The following is a 26,047-nucleotide window of genomic DNA, read 5'->3' as shown; positions in this document are numbered from 1 at the left end:
GAGGAAGGAGGAGGAGGAGGAGGAGGGGGAGGAGGGAGGAGGAGGAGGGGGGAGGAGGAGAAAGAGGAGGGGGGAGGAGGAGAAAGAGGAGGGAGGAGGAGGAGGAGGGAGGAGGAGGAGGGAGGAGGAGGAGGGGGGAGGAGGAGGAGGGAGGAGGAGGGGGGAGGAGGAGGAGGGGGAGGAGGGGGAGGAGGAGGAGGGAGGAGGAGGAGGGGGAGGAGGAGAAAGAGGAGGGAGGAGGAGGAGGGAGGAGGAGGAGGGAGGAGGGAGGAGGAGGAGGGAGGAGGAGGAAGGAGGAGGAGGGAGGAGGAGGAAGGAGGAGGAGGGAGGAGGAGGAGGAGGGAGGAGGGGAGGGGGAGGGGGAGGGGGGAGGGGAGGGGCAGGAGGGACGTGCAGGCTCTGGCTCTGCGGCCGCGGGCCAGCAGCGGCCTCCCCACGTCCCAGCGAGTCACGCGCCGGGGGCGCCCTGGCCGTGGGGAGCGTTAGCGCGCAGGCTGCCTCTGAGGGGTTCAGCTGCCTCCGAGGGGTTCGGCCCAGGCCTGGCCCGGGGGACACTCAGTTAATGGGCTGCTACCAGGCGGCATGGGACACATGCTCCCTGCCTCAGGGACCTCCCGTGGGTCTCCTGAAGGGGGCAGGCGGGCTGGCCCCCCGGGGACTAAGCAACAACACCCAGACCAAGGGCGGCACTGGATAGCCGCCCCCTCCCCAGGACCGCCCCCCCCCCCTCGTGCAGACGGGTGCGCGGGCTTTGTTTTTCTCTTTACCTTGGTGTGACTTGTACCAGCCAACTCCCCAACCCCTGGGTGGGCGGGAGGGGACAGTCTGAAGGGGGGACTGCCCCCTCCTCCAGGACCCAGGTGCCATGAACACACCCGCTATGCCCGTAGGGGCTGCTGGTCTCCCCATCTCAGAAGCTCAGAGGCCACGGGATGGGGGGAGGGGGCAGCAATACCGTGAGGACGGAGCCGGATGCCCGCCCAGATCTCCCCGACTCTGAGTCCCGGCTCCTCCCTCAGCACCCGCCCTGCCCGGGCGAGACCAGGGCTGGGCGGGCGGCGGGGGGCCCGAGGAGCCGCAGAGGCGGAGGGAAGAGGCCCCGACACGCCTCGCTCCCAGCACCGCCACACAGACGCGGGGGCACCCGGGTTCCCACCGTCATTGTTGGTGTCCATCTGCCTGAAGATCTTGTCTGTCCGCTTCTCCGGAGTGGACTCGTCCTCGGGCATCTTCATCACGGAGGACACCATTTTGTAAATCGCCTGCAAAGGGGCGCATACGTGGAAGCGTGTGCTCAGAGATTCTGGAACATTCCCCGGGTTGGGGGGGGAGGAGGCAGGCGCACGCTTCCGCCCGCCCACATCGCGGTGGCACAGAGGTCGGGTGCTCACCAGCCTCCAGAAAGGACCCTTTCCCACTATAATGCAGGTGGGACATAGGAAGCAGACACACTTATGCGAAGTTCGAGAGGAAGGAGTCAGCTGCGGACACGGGGGGCGCCCCCCGCCCCACCTGCAGGTGACGGCTGGAAGGCGGGGAGGTGGGGGCGGTCTGCGGGGGAGTGGGGGGGGGGGACAGTGCCCGGAAGGCACCTGAGGGAGCCTCCTGGGGGGGGGGGGGCCCGGGAGCACTCCGCAGCTGGCCGAGGGAGGCGGTGACCCGAGGAAAAAGAATTTGGACCCCGGGGACCCAGAGCTCCCCCGGCAGGAGCGCGCGCCCCGGAGCCGGCGGGCAGCGCCACCTAGCGGCGGGCCGCGGGTACCTGCACGATCTCGAGCATCTCGCTGCGGCTGATGTAGCCGTTGCCGTCCAGGTCGTACATGCTGAAGGCCCACTTGAGCTTCTGCTCCAGCTTGCCGCGGGACGTGACGCTGAGCGCGATGATGAACTCCCGGAAGTCGATGGTGCCGTCGCCGTTGGTGTCGAAGGTGCGGAACACGTGCTCCGCGAACTTGGAGGCGTCGCCGTAGGGGAAGAAGTTGGCGTAGATCTTCTTGAACTCGTCCACGGTCAGGTGGCCGGTGGGGCAGTCCTTGAGGAAGCCCTTGTACCACTCCTGCAGCTCGTGGTCCGTGAACTCCGTGTTCTCCCGCAGGTCCTGCAGCACCTCGGGCCGCAGCTTGCTGTTCTGCTTGCCCATGGCGGCCGGCTACACCTGCGGGCAGAGGAAGGGGTCAGCTGTGGACACGGGGGCGCCCCACCTGTAGCCACTGAGTAGGCCGAGAAATGTCCCCTGCCCCCCATCAGGCTGTCCCTGTGCACGGCTGTCAGCCCGTCCAGGACCCCTGCAGAAGGCAGGCCACGGGGCTACGTACCCCTAGGAAGGCCGAGATGCTTTGCCCATGCACTGCAGGACGCATTTGGACTTTGAGAATGAGGAAATGTGAAAAAAAATATATACGCATTTAAAACCACTGGGATGCCCACTGACGGGGGAGGACTTGGGGGTACAGATCTGAGGGATGAGCCTCAGTCCCGTCACCCTCTCCAACTCCAGGCAGAGTTGCCACACCGACTGCACCCCACACCCTGTGCTCTGAGCAGTTCCTTCCTCTTTCGGGCACTTGGGTCTGCCTCTGTCCTTAGAACAGGTAGAGTGGGCGGACCCAGAATTAGCAGCAGGCAGTAGCACACGGCGTCCCGGATGTGAGCGGTAAAGCACCAGGCGCCTGTCGGGTGCGGTTTCCACGGGCCTGGGTGTCGGGCCGGCCCTGGGGAGATGTCACTGCCAGACATCACTGCACCTGACCCCTGACTTTCTGACGACCAGGAGCATGTGAACCTGTTTCGTCCTTTCTGAAGCACGTGGGAGACTAGACAATAAGAAGGTGTTCCCGTCCGGGTCCCGGAGGTGACCACTTTGAACCACTCCCACATTTATGCAACGGTAGACGCCAAACCCCCGGCATGAAAGATCGTGTAGCTCGCCGACTCTCCCTGCCATCTCTTCCTTCCTTCTTTGCCCCCGCCCAGCGTTTATTACTTTACATACACACATGGTTTATACTCGTCGTTGGTAACTTTAAATTACACACTTAAATTTCCTTTTCTAACCTCTGGGTACGGCAGTCGGGCAATTTCTTTCAAAATTACAAACACACATTCGCCTCAGCCCGTGCAAATAACGTGTGAGTGCTGCGCCTTTGTAATAACCCAGCTTCCATTTGCAAAAAAGAGAGAAGGCAATATGCGTGTGTGTGTGTGTGTGTGTCTGGAAGGACTCGTGGGGAAACGACAACATTGGCTAGAGAAAGACAGCTCACTGATGAACCAAATGGGGAGTTTTTACGGTAAACCTTCTGCAATTTTAAAATGTTGAGTTCTGCATTTTCTTTTCAAAAAATAAATACACAAAAGTAAAAAGAGCCGAACCTCTACCTCTTGATCTAGCGAGTTGGCATGGAACCTCTCGATTCCCTGTATGAGATCGAGCTGGTCCTCTGCCCCTGCCTTCCGTCCCTGTCCGGCTCTGCCGTGGGGACCATTGTTTTCACATTGTCAGGGTTCATGACCTCTTTCTGCTTCACCTAGCGGTTGATCCTGAAAAGCGGAAACCGGCACATCTCCACCTCACTTGCCTGTCCGTTTCCCGGTGAGGGAGCAGCGCGTGAAGAAGCCGGCCCTCGGGCCAGGTGTCTCTGGCCACCTGTCCCACATCTTGCTGTGGGCAGCAAGGCGGAGGCCGGTCCAGGGGGAGGCAGCGTGGCCACGAGCACTGCCCTCGCTCGGCCACCTTCGGCAGTCCACGGCACTTCACGTCCCCTGATCGGCATTCCCGCACTTTTCCTCATGGAAACAGTCCACCTTCGGTGGAGTTCTGAGACTCCCGGGGCTCAGAGTGGGGCCCTTCGGCAACCGCTCACCTCGCTGAAAAGCAAACTGCCGCTCCGAACGACGCTATCGGTTTGCTTCAGGAGGCAGCTGTGACACACGTTCTCCCCGAGCTCACAGAAGTGCCCAACTCCCAACACCTCCTCTGTCGGAAATAACAAATGTTCACGGAAAGGAAGGTACCAGATGAGGGAGAGTGACGAGTGCGGCCAACACACCTGTAAGGAGGCGAGAGGTACGGCGGGCCGCGGTGTGCCTCGGGGGAAGCTTCGTGCCTTCCGAGCTCCCTCCCACGTGTCCCAGGAGGCAGACACAGGTGACTGCAGAACCCCGCGCCTCCTGGGGCCTGGCGCAGAGCATGTGCACGCTCACACCTGCTTTTAGGTTTTGCTAACTTTGGAAGCAGAGAGGTTTTCGGCAAAGCTGGCATAGAGGCTGGGTGACCACCTTTGGGGGGTGCTATTGGGGGGCCCTTCCTGAGGGCTTCGGGGGCCTGTGGGATGGAGAAAGGGCAGAAGGAAGGACTCTCGTCTCTGGCCTAGCACCAACCAGAGTGGCACCCCTTTGATCTGTTTCCGCATCCAGTCTCATTTGGAGAAAGGGTTCCGCTGACAGAAACAAGTCTGACACCAGGACCTGCTCATCGTGACGTCCCGACTCCACCAGCATAACCGTGTGGCCGAAGAGTATAGAGACACCACGATGGTGGAATATTTCTGCCCCTTTCTCCTAACCCCACGCCCCCTCCAACAACGAGGAGAACAAGAAACAGAAAATAAAGGCCACACGTGGGACTCTGTGACCTTGACGTCTATGAGGTCACGTCTGTGACCCCAAGCCAACACACACCAGCGGAAGGCAGGCAAACAACAGAGCAGGGAAGAGGGGAGTCAAACCTCAGGGCCTGCAGAGAAGGGGACAGGGAGGAGATGCACACCGACCGGCACCACGGAACATTCCAGAAGGGTCAGCGAGTGGGGACCCCCAGGGCCCTGGGAGGTGAGGGAAGACGAGCTGGAAAGGGATGTGGGAGGGACGGTTTGACAGTACGGGTAAGAAACGGAGCCTTGTTCCTCTCACCCTGCTTCCTTTTCCTTCTGGGCACAGTCCCTTGCAGCCTGGTGGGCAAGGACTGAGCTCTGGCTGATGGAATGTGCCAGCCTGCTGGACACAGAGCACCCAGGGGAGGCCTCGGAAGCCTGGGAGGGCAGAGACCTCATAGTCTTTCCCAGCCAGGCCTCCTCACGTGCCCACACCTGCATTCGGTGACAGGAGTGCCCATTTTCTCAGTCCTTTCAGGGATGGTGCACAATTAGTCCACGGGCAGTGTGGAGGCCACTGAGGTACCCCCAGCTGGTGTCCAGCTCTGCTCCCTCGCCATTAAACTTGTTCGCCAGGACGGTCTCGCAAGATGGCCTTCCCACTGAGACGTCCACAGAGCCATGAGGTGCAGCCCGCGGACGCCAGGCGCAGCCCCACGCGGATGCCCATCTCAGGGCCAGGCTGCGTGCGCTCGCCGAAGGCCCAGAAGAAATCGTTCAGAAGAAGAACCTCATTTGTGCTTTCTCCTGGAGGCTCTCGGCCCGAAGCGGGAGGCCTCACCAGGAGCGGGAACGGGTGGGGTGCTGGATGCACGGTGACCCCTCCGTTATTAATTAAGACAATGAACAAACCTTATTGATGACTGGCTGGCTGGGAGACGGCTGACAAAAAGCAAACATTTCTGCAAAGACAAAGCCGCCGCTCCTGTTTCCCAAAAGAAGTGGCCTCCTGGCCCTGGTCGTTAGGCAAACACCACAGCCTTCAATTACCAGAAAATCTCACTTTCATCTCCAGTCGAAGATGGAGTGAGAATGTGTGTGCCAGGGGAGGGGGGCTGATTCAAGGTCAGAGGCATCTCTCACTTGGCTTAAAAAGCTTCATCGCCAAGCAGGGCTTGGATCAGACAAGTAATAGTTTTCTGAGAGCATCAAAGATGACATTAATTCACAGTAATGGAAAAATGGGGGAGGGAGTTAATGTGGCACTTATGTCCATCTCTCTCTGGTTCTCAGTTATGCTCTTATTGTTCTGAATGTGCTAAATTTTTAAAAAATACATAAACACGTAGCCGGGGAGCCCTATGAAGATATTTAACCCAAAGTAAGTATTGCCTGCAAATTAAAGCTTTTTTAATGGCGTAGTTCTATCAGCTGCCCGGCGAGGCTCCTGGGAACCAAGTGCTCGAATGCCCCATTAATCACGGCTCAGTGCTGGCTGATGGCATGGGGCCACATTTCATCCCATTGCTCTGCAACGCTCATCAGCTCAGATCTCCAAAGCTTGCTGGGCCAAGCAGACTTAGAAACACTTGGAGGGAAGATGATGGGGAGGGGGGGACCAACTCCCTCCCGAACACCAAAGCTCAGGATGAGGCTGGAGGGGTGTCTGCCATGAATTTGAACTTCAAGGGAAACAGAGGGCTCGTTTGAGATGAACGCGTGTTCTGTCTGGGGCAGAACAGGGCAGTGGGGGCAGGAGGGGCAGTCTGTGCCGTTTCGCACACAGTACCAGACCCAGGGTTCCCTCCTGGTGCCCTCAGGACAAATGCTCTTCCAGGGGCTGAGCCTTGTCCTAGGGGGAGAAGGGCTGGTGCATTTGGGTCCTCCTGTCCTCCAAGTCAGCAGGTGAGAGCAAGCAGGCAGCCTTGGCTTCTAGTGCAGCTGCTCCGAGGGGCGGTGGGGGCGGGGAGGAGGAGGAGGAGGCGGCCAGTCCTGTCCCCAGGGAATGGGTGACAGCTGCCAGGACCTAGCTCAGGAAGCAGTCGCCAGGGGAGGCTCTAGTTGCAGTGCGCCCTGGCGGACGCTAGAGGGCGCAGTCCGACAGGCTCCCCAGGAGCTGAGGGGGAAGCCCCGCCCCCTGGCTTCCTGTCCCCGCCCCGGCCACGCCTCTTCCAACACGTGGGACCCTGTTTCTCCATCTATTAACTAGATTTGCCCCATACAGTGACCACCAGTCAGTCACATGTAGCTATTGAGCACTTAAAATGTGGCCGGTCTGAATTCATGTATGTGCCCTAAGAGTAAAATACACATTGGGTTTTGACAGCTTAATGCAGAAAAAATAATGTAAAACATCTCAGTAATTTTTCTATCCTGATTACATGTGAAGTGATAAATGATACCATCTGAGATACAGTGGGTTGAATTAATCATGTCGGTAACATTACTCTCATCGTTTCTGTTTGCTTTTTGAACTGTGGCTACTAGAAAGTTAAAACTACACATGTGTGTGATGATGTATTTCTAATGGCTGGTCAGCCCTGGATAAATAATCCTTGGGACACTATGGATCTGGAGCCGCCAAACAGGGACCCTCCAAGTTCCTTAGCACCCAGTTTACAGGCCCAATGTGAACTGTAACCCAGCTGGGAGAGGTTCTTTCACTCCTTGGTGCCCTTGGGGTAAAGATAATGGTGTTTGCATTCACAATTACGTGTGAGTCCCACAAGTTTCTGTCTCCAGTAGCTTCAAGAACTTTGCCAGAGACCAGCAGCTGCAGTCAGGTCTGGTCCCAGGTGAGGTGCAAGGCAGAGGGGGAGGGGCTGCGGAAAAGGAGCGTGCCTCCCCCTCTCTAACTGGCAGGCAAGCCTCTGAGTGAGCCCAGGAAGGAGGTGGTCACTAACACATTTGGAGCGCACAGCTACCAGCTGTGCCTGCATCGAATTCTGCCTGCTGACCTCGGGGAGCCCATTTCCAGACGGCTTCCTGAAAACCTGTTTTTACCAGCGAGATGGGCTCCAGGCCAATGACTTGTGATGAAGAAATCCAACTGAAAACGCTCCTGACTTCTGTGCCCATCCCCAGAGTCTTAATATCCCCATGACTCCTGAGAGCTTAAAACAAGAAATAAAAGGAGGGAGGCAGGGAGGGAGGCAAGGCACCGAAACCCCCTCCCCATCTTGAGCCGTCCTCCCTTTCCACTATCCTGAGGTCGAAGTGCCCTAAAGGAGGCTGGAGGAAAGGAAGAGAGAGAGAAAAGCAAAGAAAAACCCCCAAGAGAATGTTCTTTCCCTTAAAGAAACAGCTAATGCAACAGGAAGAGGATCTGTGGGCGACTTTCCCCACATACCCTGTACCTCTGAAAACACTGATTCATCCATGTGACTGCTGGCCTCAGCCGCCCAGCGAACTCTTACTCATCCAGCAAAAACCCAATTCAAACGTCACCTCCTCAGGCACGCATCTCCCAGCCCCGCTACGACTGCTCCTCCCTTTGCATTCCTGCAGCCGTTTTATTATTTTTTTTTTTAACTATTTCTATTATGACCTCAACTTCTAGTGCATCGTTTTACTTGTGTTTTCCCCTCAGAAAAGGTGGGCTCCCTGAGGACAGTGTCTCACCCATGCCAGCAGGAGAACCCGCTAAGCACGTTCGAGCCTCACGGCCCTGGCATTCGCCATTCCCTCCACCGGCCCGCTCCTCCTTCCCCTGGGGACCTGCAGGGCACGCCCCTCAACGGCCAGGTCTCCCTGAGTCTTCCTGGGGGCGCCTCCTCTGAGGAACCATCCCAAAGAGCACCTGCCTCACGCCCTGGTCCCGCGTCCTGCCCCTCACCCTGGCGTCTCCCACCGCGTGGCACAATGTGACGCGTCTGCCGACTGTCCGCATCCCCGCTGCGCCCGCGGGGCCCGGATGCAGGCGCAGATGAGTGACCGGTGGGCTTCCTCCAGGCCCCTCTCGCTCTGACATTGGCGGCTCCCCCAGCACTAGGGACACGAGAACATTAGGCATCAGGATGGCAAAGTGCTCGCTGGCTCAGGTCCGAGGCTCCGAGACAGGCTGTTCCGTAACTCAGACGGGGTGCTGTGGAAACCTCCACCGGCCAGCACGGGAAGAGGGCCTGGGGCGTGTCAGACTCGGGGTCACTAAACCGGAGCCATTTCCTCCCTCCCCAGGGAACAGGGTCCCCGGCCGGGGAAGCGGTGCCGTCTCAGCCTAGGGCCAATGTCTCCGCCACATGAGTCTGCTGGGGAGGCGCTTCCCCAATGGAGAAAGGCAGGTGAGCGGCGTGGACCTGAAGGAGCCTCTGGCAGAAGAACGAGGAAGAGGAAGAGGAAATGCCAGAGAGAAGGAGCCTCTCCAGCACAGAACCTGCCCACGCAACAGGACGAGGACCCCAGGCGAGACGAAAGCAAGGCCACGTGACTCGCCATAAGGCTGCAGCGGCCGTGTGTGTCCGTCCACAGTGGGTTCCATGTCCCTGCAGAAGGTGCCGGATGGCAGGCGAGGCGCGGGGTGGGCCAGAGGGTGCGAACCCAGCTGTGGATCCGGGGCACAGAGCCCGGGGCTGCTTTTGGGGCTTATGGTGGTAGACCCCCCAAACTCCAGGCTGGAGTGGAGAGTGAAGTCTGAGTGTGTCCCCTTGTGTATGCAAACGTGTCTGAGGCTCACCCGTGCTGGCCGTGGGAACACCTGGATGAACAAGACACACAGACCCTTCCCAGAGGCCCATGGTCCTCCCAGCCCCCACCCTACCCTGAGACACACGGGTAATGCACATAGTTAGCCTCCCTCATGAGGGCCAGAGAGCCAGAGGGGAGCTGGCCTGTCCCCTCACCCCTGTGCGACGGTCGAGCGGTCTGACAGGTGAGGTCTGAGCTGGGCTCAAAGGTTCCAGGAGCTCTCCAGGTGGGACAAGGGGAGGAGGCCGGGAGAGCACCCAGCCAGGCCTCACAGGCTGGGATGTCAGTATCCGGCAGGCTCGTGAAGGCCAAGACCGCAGTGCTGACTGCAGAGGAGGCAGTGACCCGGGAGGGGACTGGAAGGCGGGAGCGTGGGATCCCTTGCAGCTCCCCCCAGCTTGCCTCCCCCCAGACTCCAAGCCCCACGAAAACACTCAGAATGAATGGACCAGTCAGGACCCGGGGACCCCATCACTGTGTGATCGGACGGTTGGCAGAAGCTGGTCTGAGGTTTCAGACGCGCCTCACCAGCCCCTCCAAAGATCCGGCCCCCCGTCTGGTCAGCCCTGGAGGGGCAGAGTCAGGGGAGGGCCCCCCACAGGCTTGGCCGTGTCTTCACGAGTGGAGCCGTGGGATGCCAGCACCCCTACATCTCGGAGTCACTTCCTTCTGGCTACTTGCGCCGGGCACAGAATGACTCAGGCACTAGTCAGGGCTGTGGGAAAGTTCCGGCCGGTGGAGAGGGTCTGACTCCTCTCTGATGCTCCTGGCCCAGATGTGAGCCAGAGTCCTCCCCAGGACAAAGTCCTCCCCAGCAGGTGGGAGCCGAGTCTGCAGGCCAGGGCCCAACACACCCTGGAGGAGACACACGGCCAGACGGGCAGGTACTGGGGTGCTGGGCAGGGCCTGGAGTCGAGCCACCCCCAGTCCCGAAGCTCCAGAACAAGCCTCTGTTTGCTCTTTTATAAAACGGGACCGAACGCCAGCTTCGGGGACCGGGATGGTGGCCGTGTGTGTCGGGGACTCACGCTGGGCAGCGGGCACACAGCCGATGGCCCGCCCCGGGCTCCTCGAGCGCCCCGCCCCCGCCTTACGGTCTCAGCTGTCTCTGACTTCTCAGGAGGCCCCTGTTTCTCTGAGCGCCACGCGGGAAGAACGGTCTCTACCTGCCGACTCTGCGGCGCAGCCACGAGGATGAAGGAACATGAGCAGTGTGGACGGGCTTTGATTTAAAGCATCGGACGAACACACAGAGGCTTCGTCGCAGCTTTTCCAATGGAAGGAATGTGGGGGATGCTCAGCGAGCCTGATCACGGTGTCACACAGGGCCAGGCCGGGAGGCTGGAGGTGCGGCCCGAGCCAGGAAGGGATTCCTGCACTGCCCGCTCGCCCGGCGAGAGGGGTCAAAGCCGCGCTGTGGGACTCCGCGGCGCGTCAGGAGACCAGGGCCGGCTCGAGAGCTGGGCAGGGCCAGCCTCTGGACGTCACCCTGGGGCTGCAGGGAGCCCCAGAGGGCATCTCAGCTTCAGCGGCTCCTAGGTCCAAGTTTCTGGGGAGACCACCACGAGCGAGCGCCTCGCGCTTGCTACACGGCTCTGAGCTCGTCGCCTCCCCGGACGCCTACAAGGCGCGATGGCCGTACGAAGGAGACGGGGGACGGAGCCGGCTGGATCGGCGTGGGTCAAGGGGAGGCACTGACCGATGCGTGAGGGGAACAGACACCAGCACCCCAGGAGCTCGGACGAATCACTCGACCGGGCAGCGCGAGTCTGCGAAGCCTTCGTCGAAAACACTCGATGCGGCGCCTCTGGATTCTTTTGCGGGTTCGGGGGCAGGACGGGGCCCGCCGGGCACTGCGAGGCAGCTGAGGGGGGGCTCGTGGCGGGGCGGTTTGCACGTCTGTCGCCCCACCTTCACAACAGGGTCGGAGGCCCAGGCGGCCCTGGGTCAGTCCGCGCCTCGCAGCTTTACGTTCCTCGTCTGTAAGATGCGACTCTGGACGACGTGGCCCCGAGGCACGTCACACGAGGCCTTCGCGACGGTCCCCGGCCGAGGCTTCTGCAGCGGCGGAGGCGTCCCGCACTCAGCTGGCGCGCCCGCCCCTCTCCCCAGGACCCCGGCTGGCAGCCCCCCGCACTCAGCTCCTGTCCCAGGGGACGGCTAGAGAGCTCAACGCCCGCCAGGCTCCCGCTTGCGTGATGACTAAAGTTTCAATTCGTGGCCCCAAATGAACCATTTCCAAATTTCGAATCTGTGGGCCCCGAATGAATGAGGTTTGGCCACACTCTAAGACATCCTGGACAGAAACTCCGAGAATGTGATTATGAACGTGACGCTGCGGCTGTCTTCCAGGCACGCCTGGCCCCCCAGGCTCTGTGCACCCCGACGGAGGGCTCCGTCTCAGGGCGCGTCCCCTCCGTGAGGGACGGCCACCCCACAGCGCCTGGAGGGAGGCCTGGCGCCAGTCCCCTGTTTGGTATTGTTTATGCCCAGCATGTCGATCCAAGAAGATTTTTTGTTTTTGTTTTTTTACACTTGGAAGAAAACTTCCAGTGAATCATCTCATATGCTCTTTGATTCATGTTTAATGTCTTTGGGAAGAAATAAAAACAGTCAGTCATTCTCAGTGAAGATGGCATCAGCCAGGCTCAAATGCCAGGCGCACGACTGGTCACATGCCAGCTGCCCCTTGGTGGCCTCGGCTGCTGCAGTCTGCACTTGTTATTAGAGTGTGTTTATGATCCGGGGGGAAGACAGCTCGTAAAAGCTGCCTTTTGTCATTTTTAAAAATCACGCCACCAGAAGCCATAGATTCTGCGGGGAGAACTGGGGCCGAGGCACAAACTCACACACGGAAAGTGTCCATCGGCATGCAATAACCGGGCACCTGCTAAGGACAGGCCACGGCGCGCGCGCTGGGGACGCACAGAAGTGTGGCACGCCCCCGGAGGGCTTCTGGTCTCTCCGGGAATGCAAGGCATCGATTCCCGCTTCCCCGCACCGAGGGAGCTGCCGCTGGGAGCCGGGCGCCGTGCTGGGCGGGGTGCTGGGTGGCAGAAGGGGGCACACAGGACCGCAGCATCTCAAGAGAAGCCGGCAGGCTCCAGCTTCCGGGCTGGGGCCCAGGTCCCTTCCTGACCCTCTCCCCGCAAGGCGCGTCTCCGCATTCCATCGGAGACAGACTTCCTGGCCCGCAGGGTGTCTAACTTCAGAGGCAGCCGGTGTCCCGGAGAACCCCCCAGGTCCCAGGCAGCCCATGGAGCGAGCGCGGATTTGCTGAGCACGTTCGCAGTGAGAACATTTGCACGTGGGATTTGACGGGTCCAAGAATGTTCAAGGGGTCAACAGAGCAGAAAGTGGGGAAGCCGGGCTGTCCCAGAAACCTGGGCTGTGTGCCCGGGACTGTGCTGGACAGACGCTTGGGGAAATGGGAAGGATGGGTGTGGGCTCACCCCGAGGGGCCGGCGACGTGGAGCCGGAGAGATCGAAGGGGCTCAGGCCTGGCTCGGGCCCGACCCAGGCACCGGCGAGCAGCGAGATCATTCATTCATTCGTTCATTCATTCATTGTGGAGCCTCCCTGCCCCCCCCCAACCCTGTTGGGCACTGAGCCAGGACTCACTGGCCGTGAAGGCGCCCTCCCTCTCACCTCTGCCTTTCATCTCCCCGACCAGGCGGTGAGCCCGGGCTGGGTCTCACTTAGAGTGTGGCCAAACCTCATTCATTCAGGCAGAGGGCCATGACTCCTTGCCCTGCACATAGGCCAGGACAATGGTCCTCACCCCTACGGACCCCACGGCGGATGAGAATGCCCCCTTAAGTTGCGCATGCCCACTGTGTGTGCGTGTGTGCACGTGTGCGCACACACACACACGTGTTCTCTCAAAGTGCTCGTTATGCAGAATCTGCCCCTGTGGTTGAGTCTTGACAGGGACGCCCACAGGAAGTGATACTGCAAAGTCACCCCAAATCACTCTAAAAATAACCCTCAACTTACAAGCTAGAAAGGATTCCCCTTTCCTGGTCCTGCCTCAAACCACTGCGGCTTCCACTTAGCAGGGCATTTCGGGAAGGCAAGGTGGACGGCCCTCTGGGAACTGTGGACTAGCCAACGTTTTTTGGGGAGCCATCAGCCTGACACCCAGAGGGGAGGTTAGCCCGGTCATGCTCTCCTACAGAACCCGAAATCCCCATGCGCCTATTAATCTAACATCTTCCGGAAGGACTGTGGCTCAACATCTCTACGAGCAACAGTTATCTTTGGAATGTGTGAGGACGGGTCGCCATCGAAAGGATGTAGGCGGCCCGTCGGGAGAGTGATTTCGGCCGCACTGAGCTGCCCCTCCCACCTGCTTCCCGGCCGGGTTAGCGTTCCGAGTGTCCTGCCCTTCAGGTGTGAGCCCCCCGTCCGGCCCACCTCCATGCCCCGCTCGCTCGTTCCCCCCATGACGATGACCTGCTTGCTGCTCCTTGTCACCTCGGGCGCGCCCTGCGGCCAGCCCTTCGCACTGGCGGCTCCTCGGATATAAAACCGCTTCCTCCCCTGCATGAGGTCTGGGCCCAGGCTGTGGGCGAGGTCTTCCCCAAGCATGCGCTCCAACCCCGAAGCCCCGACCTGCGTGCTGGAGCCCCCTTTCCTACTGTATTTTTTCTTTGCACTTATCGAGTTCGTTGTCTCTCTTCCCCAAACGCAGATGCAGGGTCCCTGGGGCCAGGCTTTATATTCTGGCTTATTCTCCTTTGGCAGCCCACAGCCTGGAAACTTCCTGGCACAGAGTGTGTGATCAGTAACTACTTGCTGAGTCCATGAATGTGTGACTGCTGTGTGGAGACTGGGACCCACCGCCTGAGCACACTGGTGTCTCCGCTCTGGTGCCCGGGGTTAGGGTGGGCAGAGAGCAGGGGGTCCCCCCCATGGTCCATCGCCTGACCGAGGAGTCCATGGCCAAGGATGCTCAGGTACCAGCAGTACCATCTGATTCCCAGGGTTCCTCATCTCTAGGTGGGGTTATTGGGTATTTGCTATGTGTGCAGTGAAATACCCAGGGGGCCTCGGGATGGGAGGAGACGCTGCTGACCACCTCCTCCGGCCCCCAAGGCACCCTCCGCCTGCTCCTGCATCCTGACACCTGGCTGCCAGCCTCAGCAGGACCCCGTCGGGCCAGGCGCCTCCCCTGTGCACCTGTGCCAGCCCGCGGGCCTCCGCCCGGGCTGCATGCTTGCAGGTGATGCCCACAGATTTATCCCTCCCACGCCCAGCGCCACGAGGGCTGGCGGAAGGAGATCGAACTGCAGCCGACCCCGGAACAACACGGGTCTGAACTGCACGGGTCCACTTACACACAAACGGATAGTCGGCCCCGCGCATCCCTGGGTTTCAGATCTGAGGGTTCGACCGACCGTGGGCTGGAAACAGCATTTCTGGCCTGCGGCTGGGAACCCGCAGAGCCCGCTGGCCGGCCCTGTGCACTGTCCCCTGCATGTTACACGAGGAGCCTGAGCATCCTCCGACGGGGGCGTCCGCAGGGCCGGGGGCGCGGGGCAGACGGGCCCAGAACCTGTTCCCTGCGGATACTGAGGGATGGCTGCAGGTGCGTTTCTGAGGAGTCGAGGAGGGTCTGTTGGTTTCTGGCTGCCCAGGGGCCCGGTGCCCCTCACCCTGCAGCTGCCTGAGGGTCGGCCGCAGTGAAAGTGTCTTCCACATGATGTGTCTGTTTATGTCCAGGAGAAAAGCCCAGAGACCCCACCGCTAACTAATCTGTCCCCAGAGGCGGAGTCCTTGACCTAGATCTCTGGTGCCAACCGCGTGAGCACCTTCACAAAGGTGAGCAAAGGTGAGCGGGAGGCAGAGAAGGCAGGGCCGGGTGGGAGAAACGCCCCTCCCTCGGGAAGGCGAGGCAGGAGGCAGGCCCCAAGAGAGGCAGGAAAGCCCCGCCCAGGGGCTGTGGCTTCCCGGGGCGGGGAGACCGGCGTCAGGGAGGGGAGCACTTAGCTGGGCAGCACCACCCGGGCCACCCCAGACATCGGTGCGGGTGTGACCACGCCGGGGGCCTGTGGGGAACCTGCCGTCTGGCCTGCACAGCTCACACCTGCTGGGTGGGGGTCCTCAAGCGGAACCGACGACCTGGTACCTGTCCTCTGCCTCGCCACCCTCTGACACACCAGGGGTCACGCTGAGCATGGGCAGCCTCTGAATGATGGCGGTGACGCGTCAACAGCTTTTTGGATCCAAGTCTCAGCTTCGTGGCTGAGCGCCTAAAGGTGATTCCTTCCGGGTGGGAAGATGAGGATTACAGAGGGGTGTCCCCTGCTTGGGGGTCCTGGAAAGTTCCAGACTTCCTGTGAGGGCTCCGAAGTAGGCTCCCCTGGGCTGGGCTGAGACCCAAAGGCCCTCCCCCGATGGCGGCCTCCTCTGAACCCCACATCCCTGCCTCAGCTAACACAGTACTGAGGCTGACGATTAATGGCCATTCTGTTATTTACTGGACAGCTGGGGGGAGGAGGGAGAGGCGCTTGGGGTGACCGAGTCTTCCCCGCCCCCCAGCCCCCCAGGCACTGCAGTGGCTGCTTTATTCTTAGCTCAAGTCTTTGAACCGCCCTGGAGAGCGAGGCGTGATTAACCCTCTTATAAACGAGAATGGGGGAGCCCGTTTAGTGGCCTGGCGAGATCGGGGGCGCACAAATCCAAGGTCAGAGACCCTTCTCCCACCCGTCACCTGGCTCCTCAGGACGACAGACACCGCCCGCCTGTTCAGCACCGCCGGCGGCAATGAGGGCGACAGGGAGCCCTCCGGACTGCCTCTGAGGCCAGGGCACAGGCGGTCGGCCCCCGAGAACCCCGAGCTCCGTGGCAGGCGGCGCACAGGAGTGGGCCAGGCTACCGAAGGGCAGCGGGGGTCTCCAGGGAGCGGGCGCCCCCTGAGCCGAGGCCGGGGGGCTCACGGCCACTCGCTTCGCGAGAGTCTCCCCTGCGCCCGAGGCAGTGGCGTGAGGGTGGCCCGGAGCGAGACGACAGGCAGAGGGCGCCCCCTGCGCCTCCTCCACGACGTCCTTTTCTAAGTGCCCCCTCTGTACTTCCGACGTCCCGACTCTCGCTGGACGCATCCCGGAACCGCAGCACCCCCTCGGTCAAACGATTCACCCAGAGAGACGCGGGCGGCTCAGGGAGCGAGCCCAGGGCACCGTGGGGCCTGGGGGGGCGTCTCATCTCGCAGCCTCAGGTTCCCAACTCATCCCACAGGGGTGCTGGCCGGCTGTGCCCCTACTCCCCGCCTTCGCCCTGCTTTCCGCTGAGCTGGGTCAAGTCCCCACCAGCCGGCACTGGGGCAGGACCCCATCGAGTAGTGGCGCCCCGGCCCCCAGTTCTCCCCGGCCCCCAGACCCATCATGCTTCCCGGAGTGACTTACCCGAGACGGAAGGGAGAAAGAGCTAGAACAGGGGTCGGAGCCTCCGGGGGCTGGGTCCACGTCCTTGTCCGGGCCCCTAGACCATGCCCTGAAACAGAGGACCTACAGGTCACGAACGTCCAGGCCCAGGGCCTCCCTCGCCAGGTGCTTCCGGGTGCCCGTGGGGGCACCAGCTTCTGCAAGTCCCACACCAAGGACAGAAAGAGCCTGGCTGCTGGCCTCGGGCCAGCACCTCAGGGCAGGGGCCAGGACATGGGCACCCCCTGCACCAGGAGGGCGGGAAGGCCACCACGGTACTGACGGGAGACACCGCCCAGCGAGACACCGGCCACTCCCCGGGTAAGGCCTGAGCCAGAGCTCGCTGTGGCCCCCGGCCTCTGCTCTGCAACCGGGATTCAAGTGCCAGCCGCACCACTGAGTCAGGGCAGCTCGTCGCGCCGCGGCCTGCGGCCTGACCTCGCTCTCTGACCCGCAGGGTCACTGTAAGGGCCAGATGGGTGGTTCACGGCAAGGCTGGCGCAGGGCAGGCTCCCAGCAGCGTCCACAGCCAAGCTCTAGCCCCTGCATGCGACAAACGGGCAGAAGGCATCGTGACCAACATGCTCGCTGACCGGCTCCGCGGAGCCACGCGGACACCTCCTGCCACACCCACCGCGCCCCGCTGAGACACACACCGCTGTCACCGGGGACCGCAGAGCAGCGCTCGCCCCCAGGTGCGCCTCTGCCCCTGTGACTCGGGCTCCCCTCTCGTCTCTGTGGTTCAGTTTCCCCATCTGTAACAAAGCAGGTGGGCCAAACCCCCGGGAGAGGGCTGGCTCTGACACCCGGCTTCCCACAGGAGGAGGGACCGTCATTCCTGAGGCCGTGAAGGCTCCGGCTTGCAGGCTGCTCGGGGAGACAGCCCATTAACTCCAATTGCAAATTTCCTCCTGGCTCTATCTCTACGCTGCAGGGGCTCCTGGCCCACCAGCTTTCCCGTGACAGATAAAGATGACAGTCATTGCTCCAGACCAAATTGTAGCCGAAGTCATTATGCAGAAATCATTATGTTGAGTTATGTCTGGTTGCTCCTGATTTCTGTCTGGCAATTGCTATAGAAATGGTCATGCCTCGTCCTCTGCAGGAGGCAAACCACGAGGCCTGGGTGACTGGAACAGACCCGCGGGCCCTGCTTCCCACTCCAGACTCCTCCGGCCTCGGGGGCGGGACGGGGGCGCGGTTGTCTGTGACATCCTTTCCCCGAGCACTCAGGGGAGAGCAGATGCAGGAGACAAAGCCCCTGGGAGGGGCACGCTCCCACACTCACCCACCTGCACCCCTGCCCCGGCTGCTCCTCCAAGGCCCCCTTCATAGGTCCCCTTCTCTGTGGGGCCATCGCTGACCCCCGACCTCCCAGCTCACGTGAGGCCCCAGGCGCTCCTCTCCCTTCTCGTAGGTTTGGGGTCTCTGGGGAATGGCTCGGGCAGTGACCGGCTGACTAGCACAGAGCAGGGCCTTGGGAGAGCTGGGAGGGGGACGGCACAGAGGTCTGTGTGGCCGGACCCGGCTCAGGTCCTGGCGCTACTGTGTCCCAGCCGTGTGACCCTGACGCAGTATTTAATTTCCTAGCGTGTAAAATGGGGATAATAATCCTATCCAGCTCATCAAGTCCCCATGAAGATTCAACGAGCGGATGGTCCGAAGAATGCTCGGCACATGGGAAGAACCCGAAAACATCAGTGACGTCTGAAGCAGCAGAGACAGGCCTCGAAAACACGCTCGCTATGATGTATGCCCACCGAGGAGTCACGGACCACTGAACCCGACCCGAGAGGAAACAGACGACCCGAAATAAAGAAATACAGCTGGCCCTTGGACAACGCGAGAGTTAGGGGTGCTGGCCCCCCATGCAGTCGAAAATGCATGTATAACTAACTTTGCTCCCCCCCCAGGTTTAACTGCTAACCGCCGACTGTTGACCGATAACGTAAACAATTAATGCATGTTTTGTATGTTCTGTGTATTATATACTGTATTCTTACAATGAAGTAAGCTAAAGAAAAGAAAATGTCGTTAAGAAAATCATAGAGAAAATACATAAGCAGTGCTGAACTGTACCAATACTGTAATTAATACCATTAAGTTTATGCCACCTGTTTACAAGACCAGCGAGTTCGGCGAGATTGCTGGATACGAGATCAAGGTACAAAAGTCAACAGTATTTCTATATATCTGGAATGAAAAATTCCAAAATGAAATTAAGAAAACAATTCTATCAGCAATAGCATAAAAACAATAAAGTACTTAGGAATAAATTTAACAAAAGAACTGTAACATTCACACTCTGAAAACTACAAAACACTGCTGAAAAAGATTTTTAAAGACCTAATGAATTGGGACAATACCCCATGTTCACGGTCAGGAGAACTAATGTTGTTGGGGTGGCAGGACTCCCCAAAATGAGCTGTCGAGTCAATGCATTTCCCGGCTCACTCCTCTGTAGAAACTGACGAGCTGATTCCAAAAGTCACGTGGAATCGCAGAGGACCCAGAAGAACCAAAACAATTCTAAAAAAGAACAGAGTAGGATTCACGCCTCTCAATTTCAAAACTTACCACAAAGCAATAGTGATCGAGACAGTGAAATGGACCTGAGAATCCAGAAACAAACCCACATACCTACGGCCAACTGGTTTTCAACAAGTGAGCCCAGACCCTCCAATGGGGAAAGGGTCTTTTCTCGACAAATGCTTAACCACAAGCAAAAGACAACTGGATGCCCACATGCAAAAGAATGAAAATGGACCCTCACCTCCCATCCTAGAAGAAAGGTTTGAGTTATCGAAATGGATCAGAGATCTGAATGTAAGAGTTAAAACTATAAAACTCTTAGAAGAAAACATAGGGGTAAACCTTCACAGTCTTAGATTTGGCAAAGGATTCTTAGACATGACACCAAAAGCCCAAATGACCAAAGAAAAGATAGATAGGTTGGACTTCGTTAAAATGTAAAACCTTTGCTTCAAAGGACACAGCCAAGAATATGAAAACATAACCCATAAAAAGGGTGAATATATTTGCAAATCATATCCCTGATTTGAATCTAGAACATATAAAGATCTCTTACGATTCAATAGAAAGACAAATAACCCAATTAAAAAAATGAGCAAAAGATCTGAACAGACACTTCTCCAAAGAAGAGAGACCAAAGGCCAATAGACACATGAAAAGATGCTCGCGTCATTAGTTATTAAAAAAATGCAAATCAAAAAAGCAGCACGAGGCACCGCTGCACAGCCACTGGGACTTCCAGACGCCAACGGTCAGATCGGAATGAGTGCTGGCCAGGACTTGGGGAAGCGAGAAGCCTCGCACACCGCTGGGGAGAACGTGTGCCCCCCGCCGGCTCCTCAAACGGTCAGCCCGGCGGCTCCTCAAACGATCAGACAGTTACGCAACCCAGAAACCGCGCTGCCGGGCACACGCCCCGGGGAAACGCAAACACCCGTCCACGGGGAAACGTGCGCAGTGGTCACAGCAGCACCCTCGCAGCGACCCAAAGGCGGCAGCGACCCACGCGTCCACCGACGGGCGGCCGGATGCATGAAACGTGCTCCGCTCCTACCGCGGGCCGCCGCTCAGCCGTGAGGAGGAATGACATGACGACGTCACAGGCCGTCGGTCACGCAGACAAGCCTGGGAAACGCCGCGCTGAGTGAAGAAGCCGGCCCACAGGGACAGACGTCGGACGGTTCCGTTACGTGACGTGTCCGGAAGGGGAGCTGCGTAGAGGCAGAAAGCGGGCAGTGCCTTTTCAGGGCTGGAGGTGGGGGTGGGGGGGGCAGGAGACTCAGCGGGGACAGCTGACGAGGGTGGGGTCGCCTTCCGGGCGGGGAGAATAGTGTAAGACCGCCCGTGGCGGCGGCGCACACGCGTGTGCACACGCTGGAAACGCTGCACGGCATACGTTACGCTCCGAGCGAACCGTGCGGCATGGGAATCGTGTCTCGATGAAGCTGCTCTTTACAAAGGAGTCTGAGGCCATGCTCTCGGACTCCTCCGCCCCAGAGGGCAGAAGGACAAAGAGCCGCGTCACAGGAGCAGGGAGGCAAACCGCAGGGCCCCCGGGTGCTGCCGCCAGGGGACACACAGGCCTCGGCCAGGACTCGGCCCGCCGCGAGAACCTGCCACCCAAGGTCCAGGGGTGCGGCCGAGCGCCCGACGTGTATGCTGGGCGTGAGGACACCGGCCCTGCCTTGGAGGAGCCCAGGGCCCAGCGGGGCACACTCAGGGGGACGCCAGGTGTCAGGGGTGCCTCGTTATCTGCCTGCATTCACGGGGGTGATCCATTCCCCCGGGGTGGGGACAGTCCCTCGGGACACACACGCAGCCCGGTCAGTAAGGAGGTTCCACCGAACTCTCAGTTCAGCTCCTAAAGCGGCCCAGGCAGCCACCCCAGGGTGTTACGGGTCACCACCTAAGAATTCACGGCTCTGGGGCCATTTCCGGGGCTAGGTCCCCCTGCAGTGGTCCAGGCCCGGAGGGGCTCAGCGCCCATCGTCCTCGTGGGCCAGTCCTTGGGAGAGGCTGCTAGGAAAGCGTCTTCTTCCTGGACACGCCCGGGCGCCCACACTGACTGGTCTGCGGGAGGCCGATGGCTCTGCTCCCCGCGCACAGCGGGGCAGTGCGTGCTCGAGATGACAAATTCGTTTAATATATCCTGAGATCCAACTTAATTAGGGAGCAAAGTCCCCGAGGGGGAGAAACACAGTGGGGTCTGGAACCAGAGATGGATGCTTTGGGGGTGACAACAACGGTGGGGGTGGCTGGCTTCCCCGCGGCCCCGCGGGGCGAGGACTGACTCCCCGCGGCCCCGCGTGGCGAGGACTGACTCCCCGCGGCCCCGCGTGGCGAGGCGGCTGCTTGCGGACACTTCCACACGGACATCTCCTCGCTGCGGCCTTGCCTTCCGTCGTCCACTCCAGGAGCCAAGTTAGAGATGCTGGGTGTCCTGCATGTCCTGTGCCCGGGATGCGGCCCGGTCTGGGGACAGCCATCCCACACACTGTGGGTGCTAACGAGTGCAGGCGAGACCTCCCAGTCCGCAAGCTTTGCAAGAGGGTCAGGGCTGGAAAGACACCCGACGGCCCCGGTGACTGAGCCCTGAGCCCCGCAGGCCACGACCAGGGCCCGGAACCTGCCCTCCGGCCGCCTGGGGCGCTGGCCAACCGCGTTTCCGGCTCCCAGGCCGTGTGCTCCGTCACACTGGGGCCGTCCCAAGTCCACTGCCACAACCGGTGTCTCTGAGCTGTGTCACAGAGCAAAGGAAGCTGCCACCTGCAACCACTCCGAAAACCCGTTAGACGCATTCGCTGAAGGCTCCGCCCCCGTGAAGCGGCACATCACCCCGCAGAGACGGACCCACGCACGCCAAGGATGCCCACGGCCGCACGGCTGGGGGTGGCCACGGGGAGCTGTCCCAATGGCCGTCTGCAACAGGTGGATAAACAGACTACAGTCCCCACGCGACGGAAGGCCACGGGGCCACCGGAACGAGCCCCTACGCCACGCCACACAACACGGATGACGCGCCCAGCGTGGTGCGGCTGAGGTGGCCAGACGCGAATGGTGCCACACTGTGCGGCTCCCCTTACGGAGGCGAGGCCGGGGACAGCAGGGCAGCGGCTTCCCTCGGCGGGGCGGCGACGAGGAAGGGCTGCGGGGCGTTTCGGAGCGCTGGTTACACGCGTCTGCTCATGTCGTGAACATTTAACAAGTCGTGTGCTTAAAACCTGTGCACTTTAATGCGTGCAAGTTAAACGTCGGTAAAAAATGAAAGGGGGAGAGAGAGCCAGGCACCCCAGTCGTCCCTCACGCCCCACGTGGGGAGGCCGGGGAGGGCGGCTGGGGGCTGGGGAGGAGCGCGCCTTTTGTTTTAAGCACAATTGTGGTAGGACCTTGTAAACCAGAGGGCGACAAGTTCCGGGCCCCCTGGAATGCAGCCTGCAAATCAATGGCCCGGAAACAGGCGTCCAGGGCCTGGCGGAGTGAGGCGGGTTCTGCAGCCGAAGCCACTTAAAGCCACTTACTCAGTAACCGACAGAGCGCGCGGGGCTCGGCGGCCTCTCTGCGATGAAGGGACAAGTCATCTGAAAACACCAATAAATTATTCATTCCTCACAAATGAGCAGCCTCTGGGCTCCTGCACCGGCCAGCGCGCCACAAACAGCCGAGGCCTCGGCGAATCGCATTGGCGACACCGCTCAGCCCGCAGATGCCGGGTCCCTGTGGCCCCACAATCTGCCCACACGGGTCTCTGTCCTGTACAGCATCAAATGGAAAATCACAGGCAGCCCGGCCGGCCCGGCAGACGCAGGGCTCCGGGGCAGAGCACATGTGCCCTAGACACTCGGCCCCCAGGAGCCGCCGGTCATCCACACGCACCTTCCCTCCAGGGTCTGAGCCACCATCCTGGTCGGGGACATGAGCCTGGAGCCTGGCAGGTGCTCAAACTCAGATTCCCAGGCCCAGGTGACCTCCGAGACTCAGCCTTCCAACAAGCGCTCAGAGCTAAGGCCACCAGGAGCAAGGGTTCCCGTCCCAGAGTCACCCCCGGATCAATCACAAAGCAGCCGGCCTCCCACGCACGGCACGCAGCCCCCGGGCAGGGTCTTGGCGTCTGGGGCCCCCGGTGCTCTGAGGATGACGAGAAGAAGCATTTGCAAAGCCACTTTCAGCACCAACACGGCAGCGGCCACGCAGCCGCTCTCTGCAGAGCCCCGCAACCCTGTCTTGTGTCTTGCATTCCAGTCCACTCGGCTGACTTCGCGACTGGGAGAAAAGGCTGTGAGGTCTTTTAAAGGGTGCCAAGCTCTGCCCCACCAACAGAACCTCTGTCCCTTCAGATCCCAGCTCACGCTCCTCCTCCGGGGACACCCCCAAATGCCTAGCCCCTCGCTTTTATAGCACTGCACAGTCTTCTTTATTGCACTTTGCTGGGATTCGTGATCTGTGTCTGTGGCCCCATAGGGGAAGGGCAGCAGAGGGGACAGGGTCTTACCCGGGGCCCAGCTGACCACCCGGCATGGAGCCCCATGGTCGGCGTGGGGGGTGAAGCAGGTGACTCAACGCAAATCATGCCGCCGGGCATTTAACTGAGAGCTTTCTCCTCACAGAGCTGCCCCATGGGATGTGGGGAGGCGGGCTTTGTCCCTCCGCCCCTGTCCTGCCCCGAGGGGGTCTTCTGCCAGCACGGCACTCACAGGCTTCCAGCCTCTCGCCCGCTCCCCTAGTCTGCCCCGCGAGAGCGAAGGTCGGCGGTTGCTCGGCTGTCTGCCTCTGACTGGGAAGTGTGTTTCTAAGGGTGTGAGTGTGTAGCAGGAAGCCGACTCTGGCCACAGAGCGAGCTGGTCCGCCCAGAACCACCCGCAGAACGGCGTGCGTGTGTGAGAGTGCGCGCGTGTGCACGCCCGGGTGAGAAACACATGTGACTTAGGGCCCCTTGCCCTCCCTGGGACGCTCAACCATGTCTGGAGACATTTTTGGTTATTACAGCGAGGGTCCTGGGGTCGTCTCCCGGCAGCTAACGGGTGGAGGCCAAGGCTGCGGTCACCCATCCTTCGGCGCGGAGGACGCCCGCCTGCCCCAGCGAAGGAGCACGCAGCCCCAGATGTGGACAGCGCCCGGGGCGAGAGGCCCCGGCGCACACGTCCCCCGTGCCGTCTCTCAGGGTCACCTCTCCACTAGTGACGGAGGCCGGCAAGGAGACGCCGATGCCCGGGAGGGCCCGGGTCCCGCAGGGCGCAGCCCTGGGACGGTCGTTGCGCGGGGAGCCATGCCCGCGGCGCGCTTCTCCCCGTCGGGGGTGGGGGGGTGGGGAGGGCCTCCAGCAAGCCGCGCTCCAAGCATCCGGGAAGTGTGGGGGCCTGCCGGGCGGCCGGCGGGAGCAGGGTGAGGTGCCGCCCTTGCAGCCGGTTCGCCATGCAGACCACAGGCGGCAGGAGCGGGGGGACGGTGTTTGGGGGAGCCCAGCCCTCAGGGTCGCATTTTGCTTGGGAGCCCTGTGTTCTTTCAGATCGCACGGGAGCGACTGGCTGCTCTGCGGCCAGTCTCAGTCTGTTGGACAGCGCTACGGCCACTAGGTTCGGTGGCACCAGGGACCTTGGCAGGAGTTTATGTGAAGGGGGCCAGGACACCCCGAGTTGTTCAGAGGAAAGGCAGGCAGACGGATACAGTCCCTTTGTCCGACATATCAGCGTCCGCGCCCAATGCCAGACCGTGCGGCGAGGCTGCTGCCGGGCCCCGCCGACGCCTGCCTGGGGTGTCGCTCGAAGCACACGGCATCCCTAGGGACCTTAGACCCTTTCCGGGAGCCCGTGGGCGGCTCCTTGTGTGGGTCAAGGGCCTCCTTGGTGTTTCACGGTGAGCGCCTCCCCGGTGGGACCCCCCTCAGGGGCGCCCGGGCCCCTCGATGCAGGGCGGCAGGCCTCCCATTCTGCGCCTTCGCCCCGTGAGGACCCGGGGGCCGCCTCCACCCTGCATGAGTAGCAGCCCGGGCGACCCGGCCACCTGAGGCGCCCAGCGGGCCCCACACGTGACCCTTCTCATCGGGGTGATGGGCTGGCCTTCGAGCTAAAACTTAAGTCTCATTCATGCATTTTTTTTTTTCTTATTCGAAGCACATTTAACTGAATTCTTAGTTTCTGCCAGACACCGTCATTGTGCAACAGTGAACACAACCAACTCCTGCCTCCAAGGAGCTCACGCCAGGGTCCCAGGAGATGACAGGGCAAAGTGACACGTGCCAGGTCGAGGGCGAGCGCAGGACGGTGGGGGGGGCACAGAGGCCCACAGCCCTACGGACCCGGGAAGGCTTCTAGGCGGAGGCGACGTCTAAACAGAGACCCGAAGGATGAATAAGAGTTCGCCGTGCAGAGAGAGAAAGGGAAGACAACGCAAAGGGGTGGGGTGCAGGGAGCTCCTTGCCAGGGACTTTCCAAGGAGCTCCGTCACCCTGCCTGGGCAGGCACCCCAATGAGACGCCACGGAGCGAGTGGGCAGCTGCGGCCAGCACCCCTAGCTGTCACGTGAGAGGCGGCTGAGTGGATCCCAGCTGGGGAGGCCTTGACGGGGGAGCTTGTTCCGGCAGAGCCAGCCTGGCTGGAAAAGCCCCAGGGAGGGGGGGCTGGTCATACTGAAGACGCAAACAGCGAGCAGCCGCCCCCGCCCCGCCCACGGCCGCAGCCCTGCGCCGAGGCACGCGGACTCTCGCACGCGGACCCTCGTGGCCGGTGCACCCACCAGGAGGGCAGGCTGAAACCCGGGCCTTCCCGCCGCCCTGCCCACACACCACTCGCCATCCCCGGAGCGGAGAAGCCTCCACACCAG

At 60.9% G+C, this 26,047-nt stretch overlaps 1 protein-coding gene across 6 annotated transcripts in view; it reads right to left on the bottom strand.

Moving 5' to 3' along the window:
• HPCAL1 (hippocalcin like 1) overlaps nucleotides 1-26,047 on the bottom strand; it is a 78,107-nt gene that overhangs the window by 1,666 nt on the left and 50,394 nt on the right. For 3 of the 6 annotated variants that reach the window (XM_016127099.2, XM_016127102.2, XM_036224014.1), the window contains exons 2-4: nucleotides 16,682-16,769; nucleotides 1,763-2,155; nucleotides 1,157-1,262 (exon numbers count right to left, since the gene is read on the bottom strand). In XM_016127099.2, coding sequence (XP_015982585.1) covers nucleotides 1,157-1,262; nucleotides 1,763-2,140 — 484 coding nt within the window. In that variant the 5' untranslated portion in view covers nucleotides 2,141-2,155; nucleotides 16,682-16,769. Of the gene's footprint in view, nucleotides 1-1,156; nucleotides 1,263-1,762; nucleotides 2,156-2,315; nucleotides 3,834-3,863; nucleotides 3,977-16,681; nucleotides 16,770-26,047 lie in introns of those variants that run through there. The other 3 variants (XM_016127103.2, XM_016127104.2, XM_036224015.1) reach the window with 3 other exon arrangements.

The sequence above is a fragment of the Rousettus aegyptiacus genome, unplaced genomic scaffold (assembly GCF_014176215.1).
Source record: "Rousettus aegyptiacus isolate mRouAeg1 unplaced genomic scaffold, mRouAeg1.p scaffold_m13_p_7, whole genome shotgun sequence".
NCBI classification, from domain to species: domain Eukaryota; kingdom Metazoa; phylum Chordata; class Mammalia; order Chiroptera; family Pteropodidae; genus Rousettus; species Rousettus aegyptiacus.
Note: the sequence above shows the minus strand (reverse complement) of the source record. Positions and strands in the feature narration are given on the sequence as shown.